The sequence below is a fragment of the Populus nigra genome, chromosome 16 (assembly GCF_951802175.1).
Source record: "Populus nigra chromosome 16, ddPopNigr1.1, whole genome shotgun sequence".
NCBI lineage: Eukaryota > Viridiplantae > Streptophyta > Magnoliopsida > Malpighiales > Salicaceae > Populus > Populus nigra.
In genome coordinates, this window is record NC_084867.1 from 10,959,465 (window position 1) to 10,972,470 (window position 13,006).

Consider the following 13,006-nt stretch of genomic DNA (forward strand, 5'->3'; position numbering starts at 1 on the left):
TATTCAATAATCTCGGCATTGCAAATTTCTCGTGGACCCCTGGAAATATTACTGGAACAATTGTAGCCGTCCAGATCGCGATCTAACATACGATTAAGAGGGTCCACCTATCGAACGTACATTAATTGACATCACCAAATCGTACGGTATAGATTTGTGAAAAGAAATGTAATGAGTGATTGCTACTTTGGGTGGCAGAGGCTGAACCAGTGTTTCCGAATCTGACCCGGATGGTATTAGTGATATGGCTGGCTGGTTGCTACGTTTCGAGCTATGAAAGCTTCATTCTCAGGGAATGATTGGGCTGTGAAATATGGAGCAGTGCAGATCGCAGGTCAACATCAGCGCTCTCCCGACGGATAATCCATCCCCTCCTCCCCGCTGCATGTTCTATGATCAGAGGCGCAATATTGTCGTATTATTTTTAGATGTTTGTAAATGTTGTAGCATAATTATTACATCTGATCTTGAAGGTGATCTGGTTATGGAGTGGGGTTTCAAGTTACATTCTTTATATGAATTAATTTAGATTAAACTGAAATAATATGATAAAATTAAAAAAAATTAAAATTTTAATATTTTATATAAAAAATAACATACAATCTATATAAATATAAACTATATATATATTATAAATAATAAAATTTAAAAAATTATTTTTAAAAATTTTATATTCCATATTAAAAAATCAAAATTATTTTTAATAATATCACGTCAAAATGATTTATAAATAAAAAAAATAAAAAGTTTTGAAGTTTTTTAAAAGTATATATTAAAAAAAAAGCAGACATACCTTTCCTTTTCATCGATTATTTTTGTGTTAATGTTCCTCGGTCATGGGTCTCTAACTGAGAAACATGCACACATGAAATTCATGAATATGCTTCCACTACGTCAAGCACTGACATATGCACCATGCACACGAAGGACAATAATCATGGCATTTACTTTGAAATGCCTTCTTTAAAACGACGTAGCAAGGTTGCGGAATAGTTTCGAAATTTCGATCATGATGTACAAATTCCATTGATAGGCGTAGCCCTTCAAACTGATAATAAATTCACCTGTCCAATCAATCCAGTGCACCCATTAAGTCACTGAATAATCATCCGATATAGAATTGTGGTTTGCATAATCCAGAATTTCAGTATTAATTTTACATTAATTTATAAAAATTATACATTTAATATGTTTCCTCAAACAATTACGAATGCTTGTGAGGGAATGTTTCAGGGACTGAATCATATTATTTTTTATATATTAAATTAATATTTTTTATTATTATATTAAAATATAAAATTTTCAGAAAAAACAATGTCAAATAATCTCTCGTTCTGTTTTTTTAAATGTTTATATTTAAATAATATTTTATTTTATTTTTAATATCATCATATAAAAAACAATTATAAAATATAATTTAATTATAAAAAAAAACAATTAAATCACAGTACCAAATAATCTCGAGATTCATTGGAAAGTGTGTTTGGGTTAGGCGCTTCGATAGACGCAAGGATCCAAGTCTGAAAAAAAAAAAAAAAAAAAAAACCATTACATGCAAAAAAGAGATAGGAGTCCCACCGAAAATTTATAAAAACCGTTGACCAGACTAGTGGGTTTTCGTGAAAGATTGCTGGTACGACCACCAATTTTTTCTCATATATAAACCCTTTTAATTTTGTGAGGTTTTTATTATTGTTTTTGTTGAGCTGAATTATTGTCCGTGCTAAGTTTAATATATTAGGATTTGTTTGAAATCAAGATAAACACTCTATTTTACTTTTAATTTTCTGGGTTAGTTATTAATTTGTGATTATTTTATTTTATTTTAGTTCTGATTTGATTGTTATTTATGTTGAGTTTGATATATTAGAGTTTGTTTAAATTAAGAAAGAAGCATAAATTAATACAATTGGTGCTACAAATAACATAATTAGATAAAAATTAAATAAATTAGAGTTTGTATTGGATTTTAGATTTAATTAATATAATTAAATAACATTGTATGCTCTCTTGCTAGTTCTCTAAAATTATCAAAATTCCATTGACTTAAAACGTATTCGAGAGTATCGTCATGGTTGTTTTTTTTAAAAAAATTTTATTTAAAAATATATTAAAATAATATTTTTTTAAAAAATTATTTTTAATATTAATATAACAAATGATTTAAAAAATTAATTTAAAATAAAACAATTAATTTATTTAAAAATATTTTTAAAATATAAAAATAAATGGAATCTCTGTTAAGAAATGTTAAGAAATGTACTGGTGAGAAGTTATTATCATTGTTTGTATTTTGGTGTCGAGGGAACCATGCATCGCTGAGTTCCTATCGCAAAATCACCATTAGAAATTAAAAATAACGGGGATGACTTTACAAGCATTAGTTTTATTTCCATGATTATTTTGAAATGAACGGTTCAGCTAATTTATTTATTTTTTCAATAAAATCATCTTAATTTAAAATCATAAACTAATTAAATGATTCATTTAGATAAATAATTGTAAATTAACAGAGAGAAATGTGTCTTCTTTCTACTCATGGAGAGGGCCTGCGTTGGGTTTTTTCAAATTTTCAACGAGAGCATGGCTCCATGATTACCTAATAGTCATTGAAAAATGGGATTTGATTGACTACTTCTCCTAGTGGCATCTTATTAAAGTGAAAGTGACTTCACAAGATTTCAGGCAGACAAGATCATCTCTATGTGTCTATTCTTTCAGAATTTCTGCCAATAGATTTAGGTTGCCTTTTATAAAGGGTAAGCCATGGCCAAAGCTAGGAGATGCATGAGAGCCCTTCACCTTTTCTTTTATTCGCAAAGCAAAGAATCAATGGGGTATTAATTCAGGCCGCAAGTCTCCATGATGCGAACATAGTGTTCTCCACCGTTTTCAATATCCCCTCACGCCCCTCTCTGTAAGTTGTATAATATCTAGGTTTCTTTTCTCTCTTTTCCCCCTTCTTCTTAAAAGAAACACTTTCTTTATACACACACACACACACACACACACACACACACACACACACACACACACATATATATATATACATAGGCAATTAAGTCAAAGAAATAAAAATGAAGATATATTCCAACCAATATTAGTTCGATTGGTACAGGTATCACTTTAGCAATCTTGGCAACGAAAATATCTTGCATTGAGAATGATGGGGGCAAGTAGTTCTATCTATACATTAACTCGCTTTAAAACATGAGCAACCTTTGACGTAGAGCTGTCTCTACCATACACATGGCATGCTAAGAGCAATATCGAACTATTCGATGAATTTGGTCATGCATCAACTTTAGAGCTGGCTTATTAAATTGATTTTTGTTGGGTATACGACCAAAGTCCCACATTGGCTAGAAATGGGGAGGATCATGGGTATATAAGGATGGACAAATATCTCCATTGGTATGAGGCCTTTTGGGTATAGCCCAAGAGCAAATCCATGAGGGCTTAAGCCCAAAGTGGACAATATCATACCAATGTGGAGATAAGTGGTGTCCATAGTCCTTACAAGTGGTATCAGAGCCAGGCCCCCGGAGTTAGCCATGATGGATGAATCCTCGGAATGCAGAACAGAAGGTGGTGGGCCCCCAATCACGATGTAATCCATGGAGCAGCTCTATTGGATAGGCGGTGTGCTCCCTTCATGGACGTGTCCTGATCCCAACATGGTGAAGAGGAGTTGACCTAGAAAGAGCAAACTCTCAAGTCAGGTAGTGCTCTCCGGATGCTTCATGGACGTGTCCTGACCCCAACACGGTGAAGTAGAGAATGAAGAATCCTGGTTGGTTGAGAGTGGACGGATGAATGATCGGTTTGAGGGGAGGCTCGGTGGTCCTTTGTTCGAGGGGAGGATTGTTGGGTATACGACCAAAGTCCCACATTGGCTAGAAATGGGGAGGATCATGGGTATATAAGGATGGACAAATATCTCCATTGGTATGAGGCCTTTTGGGTATAGCCCAAGAGCAAATCCATGAGGGCTTAAGCCTAAAGTGGACAATATCATACCAATGTGGAGATAAGTGGTGTCCATAGTCCTTACAATTTTTTCCTTGAGGATTGGACGAGGTCGAGATCAACATTCAAGTTATTCTGTATATGTGCAGTCTGCAGATACAAATTAAAATGCTCCCTTTCATTTGCTGACGAAGAATTTCAATGCCCCATTCACTACACCACGCAAGGACAATGACTTGTAGTTGTTTATTGTTTTCTTGCTTGATTGAAGAACAAAGCCAGGTCCATATACTGCGTGCATGACAAGCAATTCACAGCGTATGGGAGCTCTCATTTTAGCCATATTTTTCAAAATGGACATGTACATGTGGAGGATAATTGGTTCTTCTCTTCCTGTACTCGAAATATTGATTAAGAACCGTAAATCACGTAATAGCTTATTTGAAACAAGGCATCGCATCGATGTGATTTGCGTTTGAACCATGACAAAAGCTTCACATTGACATATTTGCCTAATGTGGCTGGTAACTTGACGCTGAAAGTTAAAGATTGCGGGTAACTAGCAAGTCACGGTAGATGATAACTGTTGTTTGGTGCTCGATAAGTTAAAATGGTTAATAATTAATGCTTGATACACTAAGGTGGTGGTGGGATAGCTAGTACTTACTAGCTGTAAAAATTCTTTTATGGTAGGCGAAAAAAAACTATGTTTAAGTAATTATTTTTATAATAAAAAAGCATGCGATGATATTTTAAAAAAATAAATTCTAAAATATATATGCAGTATAAATTATAAATCTTGAACTTGATGGATTAATATGATATAAATAATTCATGAGTTTTGTTTTTTTAAAGAGAAGAGTCGAAGAGTCATTTCATTTTTATAAGTTAATGAGGTATTTTGAGTTGTATTTCATTCAAAATAGTATATATTAAATTAATATAAAATATTGAGAGATTTATGTGGAGGTCCTGAAAAATTCCTAAGAGACCCGCGTGAAGGCTTGAAAAAATCTTCAAGGAAGTGTAGGGTTTAGTCAAGTTGTCTTAGCATGTTAGAGGTGAAAAAATCTCCAAGGACATGTGCTAGAACTCATGGGGATGCTAGGGTGCATGTCTAGCAACTCTATCGAGATTGCGCCTAGCACCTGGAGTGCTAGGAACACGCACTGCATGTCAATTGTAAAAATTAATAGTCTTTTTTTGTGGGTTAAGATACATGTCCAACACCTAACATACTTGGATCTAGGTATTTACCTGGGTCATTTTTTGTTGGGTCCATACATCACCTAGATTCGAGGATGGTTGAGTCAAGACAACAACATGAGCAACATGATCCGTTTTACTTAAGAGAATTTTTTGAAATTTTAATGTATTTTTTAGACCTATTACTTAAATTCACCGCATATCAAATTAGAATCATTCGCAAAATTGATTTCATTATACGATCACATTTATCTTTTTAGGTAAAGCCATGAAGAGTAACAACTATCACTCCCTTCTTACAGTAGAAGTCATTAAGTGTTTAAAAAATATGGATTACATATTTAGGCAAAAGTTGCATTCAATCTACAGGATAAAGACATCGATTATGTGACATGTTTGCCAATCCTTTATTAATTAAGAGAACAAAACACAAAAAAACACACTTTAGTTTATTATTTTAATTTTTTCTTCCTATTTTTAGCTTCAAGGTTAGACCTCCCTCCCTTACACGAGCATGTGCATCCAATGGAACTAGAACAAATCAAACACTATTCGAATATTTTCAACGCTAGGCCCCATTCTCAATGCTTTAAATAGTTTAATTTTAGCTTCGCTCGTAAACTAGTGTTGGCTTCACGCCACGTGTTGATGCCGGCCATGACTACACAGTAAACCTGCTAACCCTAACAAATCTAGATAGACTAGGTTCACGCAACTTTCCCAATCCAAGAAAGGATTACAGAAAACTAGAACAGCGCTCTTAGGGCAAAAAGAGAGGAATTTAACTACCTTTGGAATATCTTCTTATCTGTATGCCATAATGAGTAAGACTTACGTTAGAACTGGACCCATTAATGTATCTCCTCTCAAGCAAACCCTAGCTAGCTTGTAATAAATTCAAGGGAAAGAATCCAGTTTTGTATAATTGGGAAGGATGGGCGCTGTTTTTGCTTTCTTTTCTCTCGATAGGAGGAATTAGGGTGGAAGATTGGAATTTTTTATGTGCCAAAAAACAAGTCCTTCAGATATATGAGACCCATAATTAAACTTGTAGCGGTCATTGCAATCACTGGTTACGCATAGAATAAGGCTTACAAGAACACATGTCATCAAATAATTGATTGGCTTATTTTATAACTTTTTTTCAAAATTAGTATCTTCTATTTGACTTTATGATGACATTTGGTTACAGTTTTTTTTTTAAACAAAGATATTAGAAATAGAAAAAAAATTATGTTGAAGAGATAAAAACATAGATATAAAAATAAATTTATCTATATAATAATTTTGGTATGAATTTTTATTTTCAAAACATGAGGTATAAATATGACATGTCTAAATAGACAATATTTTTTATTTTTTATTTCTAAAATATCCTTATAAAAAACTCATAATTTCAAAATTATCTAACTAAGAGATGTAAGGATAAAAATAATTATAATTATAGTTTTAAAACCCAACTCGTGAGTTTAATCCGAGGCAAAGTCCGGTTCACTAGTCGGGTTGACCCGAGCCAGCATAAGAATAAAAGTGGTTATTATTGTAGTTTTAAAACCTGATTTAGAGGTCGATCCGTGGCAAGACTCGGGTCATAAATGAGGTTGACTATTGATTTAGGTTAATGTAAAAATAAAAATGGTTATTATCATAATTTTAAAATTCAAATAAAAAGTCAATCCAGGATAAGGCTTGGGTCACGTGTTAGGAGGATAAACTCGGATTGACCTAAGTCAACATAAAATAAAAATAGTTATTATAATAGTTTTAAAACTTGATTTGCAAGTCAATCCGGGGCAAAGCCCGAGTTATAGATAAAAAGAGTGAATCCGGGTTGATCTAAGTCAATATAAATATAAAAATTATTATGATCATAGTTTTCAAACTCAACTTTATGGTCAATCGAGACAAAGTCATGGTCACGGGTCAAGAGGGTGAACATGGGTTTGCCCGAGTTTGCCCTTGTCAATATATGGATAAAACTAATTATTATTATAGTTTAAAACCTGACTCAAGAGTCAACTTGAGGCAAGATTCAGGTCATGGATCAAGACGGTCAACTTGGCTGACCTCAAATAAAAATCAAAACAATCTTATTTTGACAAAAAAAATCAATAGTTTTTTTACCAGTGTTTTATCTCGGCTTGATCTTGGTTTTTGATTAAGTCAAGTCTAGTCCTTCTTTTCTTTGTTTTTTTTTACTCTAGGCTGGTTTAGAAACCATGTCAATCCGTAAAATTAATTATAGTTTTATAATATTATTAATTAATATAACTCGAATTCTTCACTTCTTGGTAAAGTGAGACCAGCCTAAGCCACAATTGTTAGAGGCAAGCCCTACCATTTTTCAACAAGATTTCTTGCTAAAAGGAGGGATCGAACCTACCTATTAGGGTTATAAAGTTAGAGGTGGGGGGTTTGATAATAAAAATAATTTGAATAAATAGGCAAATTATGGGCCGAATCAAGCAACTGTGGGGTGACGCGTTTTTAAATAATTCAAGCCCAAACTACTTGCTATCAAGCACTCCGTTTACCTGCAAAGCCTAAAGAAATATAAACCTTTTGCCTTCGAAATTTCTACTGATCTAAAAACTCAAAACTTTCCCTTATTCCTAATTATATATTTTTTTTCTTATACTTTATACTAAAAACTAAAACAAAAAGGTTAAAAAGAGCTGGTTGAACTGCTCGTGTAAACAGTCAATCAAATTAATTTATTTTTATTCATTTGATTATAGCTTCTACCTTAGTAGTTAGTGACTGTTTGGGAGTATGACTGCGGGTGAGGTTTATCCAGCAGCCACATATGACAGCGTTTGGTTAAGGAAAAAAAAATGCAGCTTACTGGTAGGACCCACTAAAATCAGAGATCGGACCACAGGTTTTGAAAAGCAGCATCTTGCTGCTTCTCATGGTAGGAAAGGAACTTCAACAGTGGAGCATGGCTCCATTGCGCACTGTTCACTAAGTGAACAATTTTTTTTTGTTGAAAAATTAGCTCACAAAGTTTTTTTTTTTGAAAAACTAGTGCAGTTAATTAATTGTACTCGCATTGTTCACGTGAACGTGAATGTGAACAATTTTTTTTTTGTTTTTTTTAAAAATATTTTAAGGTGAATTAAGTTTACTCGTATTGTAATATTAATTTTATTCATGATAATATTTTACCTAATTTTATTGCATGCAGGATAAATCAGGATAATATATATATATATATTTAATTATTTTATAACCTCAATTTAAAAAGTATTTTTTTAACCAAACTCATTAAACTATTTTTTTTTCAACCTCAATTTCAATCACAGTTTTAACCAAATATTTATTTTTTCAAACCAACCTCAACTAAAAATACTTTTTATAAAAATAATTTTTTTCAAATCATAACCACAATAGCCACTGCAATATTAAAGACACTCTTAATGTGTGGAAGTAATGTAAAATTGCGGGTTAACATTTAGGGTTACTATATTTTCCCCTCAGCTAACAAAAAAAAGAAGAAGAAGTTAATATATTATTTGATTATTTTAAGCATTGCAGAACATGGTGATGCGCCTTAACTTAGTTGATTGAAGCGCACGGAACAGTTGCGAGTTTTAGTCAGGATAGGTGTGTAATTTGATTTAAAACAAACATAGATAACTTATTATTTATATTTATTTTTTTAATTTTTTTTTAAAAAAAGATGGAAAAGAAAAACAATATGGGTTAGGCGTGCAGGCCTCCTTTAAACCCACACGTCCCAGCCCAATGCAACCAAGTTGTTTTTTTCTCAGCTATTTTATTTTATTTGAGGCTTTTTTTTCTTCAAGTTCATTATTTAGATTGGTATTTTTAATCAGTTTTATTTTTCAGTGTTGGATTGATGGTAAATAACTTTTGTATTTATTATCATATAATAAAATATAAAATAAATAGATTAAGTGGAGTTTATGACCCGGGTCCTAGATTTAACAGGTTAACTAAATATTAATTAAAGTGTTGGGTTGAGATTTTTTAGCACTTTTTTTTAATCTTTTTTTTTGCCTATCTTATTATTTAATGTGAGGATTTTATTATTTAGTGTTAAATTGATAGTAAATTAATTTAAAATTAAACTCGATTTAGTGAAGTTTCTCATACAGGTCACATGATTACCAGGCTTACTAAATATCAATTAAAAAGTTGGATAAAACGTTTTCAAATTTAAACAATTATACTGGAAGTAATAATAATGTCAGAAAGTTTTTAGCTATCTAAATATATTTCTTTACATTTCAAAAACTTTCGCGTGGATAAACTAGTAGAATTTCTATATTATTTTTCACGGAATTGACGTTTTTCTTTAAGAATCATCTTAGAAAATGCTAGTGTGTATTAAGACAAAAAAATAAATAAATTAAGTGCTAGTAATGGGTGGAACTTAAGTTCAAACAGATAGAAAGGATTTTATTCAAGTTGTAGTAGTAGAGTAGAACACGAGGGCACACATCAATCCCAGGAAATTAAAAACAAGCGATGAAACTCATGACTTAGAGGCGGGATGATGATCCCATAGGGTGATGGATGACGATATTTTCATAAGCATTCAGGGTTAGAAAATCATCTAGTGTAGGTGCTGTGCATTGCCTTGCGAAAATCTTGCAGGCCTCCTTGTACATTCCCCTCTTGAATTTCTCTTTCCCGACTTCCCTTTCAATCCTAGCCATTTCCTCTTCCACCACTTTCCCGAACAGATCATTGTTAACTTGCACTCCAAGGCCATCTCCGTCAAGTTCCACTCCATATTTAAGCCATTGCCAGTTCTGAACTCTGCTGATTTCTGCAGTGGCAGCGTCTTCCATGAGGTTGTAGAGAGGGACTGAGCCAGTTCCAGTTAGCCATGCTGCTAAGTACTGGATTCCTACACGGGTGTTTAGGCGGAGACCTTCCAATGATCGGGACCCTCTTGGCCTCTGTAAGAGGTCTTCCTCTGTTGTGGTCGATGCATCTTCGCGCTTCATGGATTGGATTTGGTTTTGCGTGTTTCCCATGTTGTTTGAGAAGACTTCCATGCAAGCTGGGATAAGTCCAGGGTGGGCTGCCCATGTTCCATCATGTCCTGCTCGAACCTCTCTTAGCTTGTCCTTTCGCACGAGTTCTAGTGCTTCATTATTCGCCTCTGGATCGTCTCTGATTGGAATCTGAGCTGCCTGTTTGATATTTAAGAGATAAAACATGGATGTAAAAATTACCAAGTTTTTTAAATAAGATGATGCATGCTGTATGATACACAGAATAAAGTGCAACGTACCATGCCGCCCATCGCATGGACACCACGCCTATGGCATGTCCAGATAAGGAGATCGGAGTAACTCTTCATGAAGTGCTGAGTCATGCCAACTTGAACCCTGTCTGGTAGAAGGCGATCTGGGTGATCCTGGAATGTCTTGACATAGCTGAAGATGTAATCCCATCTTCCGCAGTTCAAGCCAACAGAGTGATCCCTTAGTTCGTAGAGGATTTCATTCATTTGGAAAACAGCTGGAAGTGTTTCGATTAGGACAGTGGCCCTGATGCTTCCCCTTTCAATTCCTGCCATCTTCTCTGCTTTCTCAAACACACAGTTCCATATCTTAGCCTCCCTGCCAATAATGCAGATCATGTAACAATGTTCAGTTCAATGTGAAATCATGTCATGAACATTCCACAAGGGAACCTTCCAACGAGTGATGACTATAATTGAGGTGCGAGTTCTTGAAGATGGGAAATCGAAGCTGAAACAATCTGCTGAATTAATTGATGCCTTTCTGTGAACTTCCAAAGATCTTTCAAATTATTCTCAAAATTAATTGCGGAAAAAACTTCAAAGTTATGATTGCTTGACAATTTAGCTACTCTATTATCTCAGATGAAAGATTACCTTGAATTCTCCATCTTAGGGAGATAGAAGAAAGGCCCGAACCCTGCACCCTGAATCCGACGGAATGCTGCATAATTGTGGTAAAAGTAAAGGCCAAAGTCCACAAGGCAACCAGTTGCAGGTTCTCCATCAATGAGAATGTGCGCCTCAGGTAGATGCCAACCTCGTGGGCGGACAAACAACTTGGCTGTCTGGTTATTCAGCTTATAAACCCTGTTCCTGACCTTGTCGTGAAAGGTAATAGTCCCATCAACAGCATCCTTCAGGTTAACTTGTCCTCTCATAAGGTTCTCCCAACTTGGTGACAGTGCATCTTCAAAGTCAGCCTACCAAAATTTACTAGAATTTTAAATTGAACAAGTTTAAAGGACATTAATCATATGTTTTCTTTATCATATTGCTTCTTGTTGTCCTGATTTATCGCTAGCAACAATTTGCAGCTTGCGACTTTTACTTCTGCCTAATGCATTCTCAGAATGGAGATATCTGCAAATTGCAGAAGTGAGTTTTCATTTCTGGCTGAAAATCATATATTTTGGAGCTTCCTACATGATCATGCATTCAATCATTCATGGATATTACGTTTTGAAACTAGTGGCTTTCCACGAATAAAGTATAAGTACTGCCAAACTGACCATGAAAACTTTAGCTCCAGAATTGAGAGCATTGATGATCATTTTCCTCTCCACTGGACCTGTAATCTCCACCTTCCTATCAGCAACAGCTGGAGGGACAGGTGCGCATGTCCACCCCCCCTCCCTTATGTACCTTGTAGCTGGATCAAACCCTGGTAAAGCCCCCTCACTGTACCTCCTTTTGGCTTCCTTGCGACACTCCATTGCATACTTGATGCGGTTCCTAAACTCTCTCTGCAAATCAGCAACAAATTGCAAAGCATCCTTGGTAAGGATCACTGCAAACTCTCCGTCATATCTGCCTCTAATTTCAACTCCTTCAGGAGCATCATAGCCAAACTTCTTCATATTGGGCGGTGCATAGTGATTCTCATAAGTTGCAGGTCCCATTATTGATCTGACTGTTTTTTTAGCAATGCCACTCTTCTTTGTTGGATGGTTTTTAACGTGTATGAGAGTGTTTCAAGGGTAAGCTCAAGAGTAGAAAATATATAAAGGGAGAGTAAGAGGCAAGTGGATAGGTACATGGAGCATTATCGTTATGGCTTTATGTGCGTAAGATTGATTAAATGTGATGCAGGTTTTTGATAGAATGAACGGATATGAGGATTGATTTTGGTGTTTGTGCCTGCCTCGGGAGGTGCAATTTGTAAGATTGATATGGTCGTGGAATGTATGGGTAATTGACACGTAGTGTGCTAATCAACAAGTTTGATTGGGAGTTCTGAAACTCGGTAATAATTATTTTTTAAAATATTTTTTATTTAAAAGTTTATTAAAATAATATTTTTTAAAAAAATAAATTATTTTTTATAATAATACATTAAAATTATCTAAAATCATAAAAGAAATTAATTTAAAGTAAATAAAAAAATAAATTCAATTTATTTTTTTCAAATAAATTTTTAAAATTCTAAAACAAACAAGCCCTCAAAACAAGCAAACTAATTGCTTGCTCCAAGTTTTTGTATTGTTTGTTTTTATATTTAAAAAACATTTTTAAAATTTAAATTAATATATATTTAATGTTTTCAAATTATTTTAATAATAAAAAAACTAGAAGTTGAGTTCTTTTCGTCGCGTGGCCTTGAACCAAACATTCAATTAAAACAAGGAAAAACGAGTTGCTAAGCCATATTATCGGTGACTTCTATATAAAGTGTTGTCGTTTTTTGTTTTTTCCTTGTATACATGAATTCAGCATACTCTTTATATATTATGTGTGATTACGTTATATAATTTTAAAACTCACTTTCATAATAATGTATTTATTTAGAAGAATTTAATAAATTTTCCTATATATTGGGAATAAGTTTTG

General features: G+C 33.8%; 1 protein-coding gene across 1 annotated transcript; it reads right to left on the reverse strand.

Annotated features, from left to right (window-relative positions):
* Positions 1-9,683: 9,683 nt before the first annotated feature.
* Positions 9,684-12,078, reverse strand: LOC133676084 (malate synthase, glyoxysomal). The gene is made up of 4 exons (XM_062097657.1): positions 11,689-12,078; positions 11,054-11,379; positions 10,445-10,775; positions 9,684-10,343 (listed from the first exon to the last, which is right to left on the reverse strand). The coding sequence occupies exons 1-4, from the start codon at positions 12,076-12,078 to the stop codon at positions 9,684-9,686; spliced, it is 1,707 nt and encodes a 568-aa protein (XP_061953641.1).
* Between the last annotated feature and the right edge of the window lie 928 nt (positions 12,079-13,006).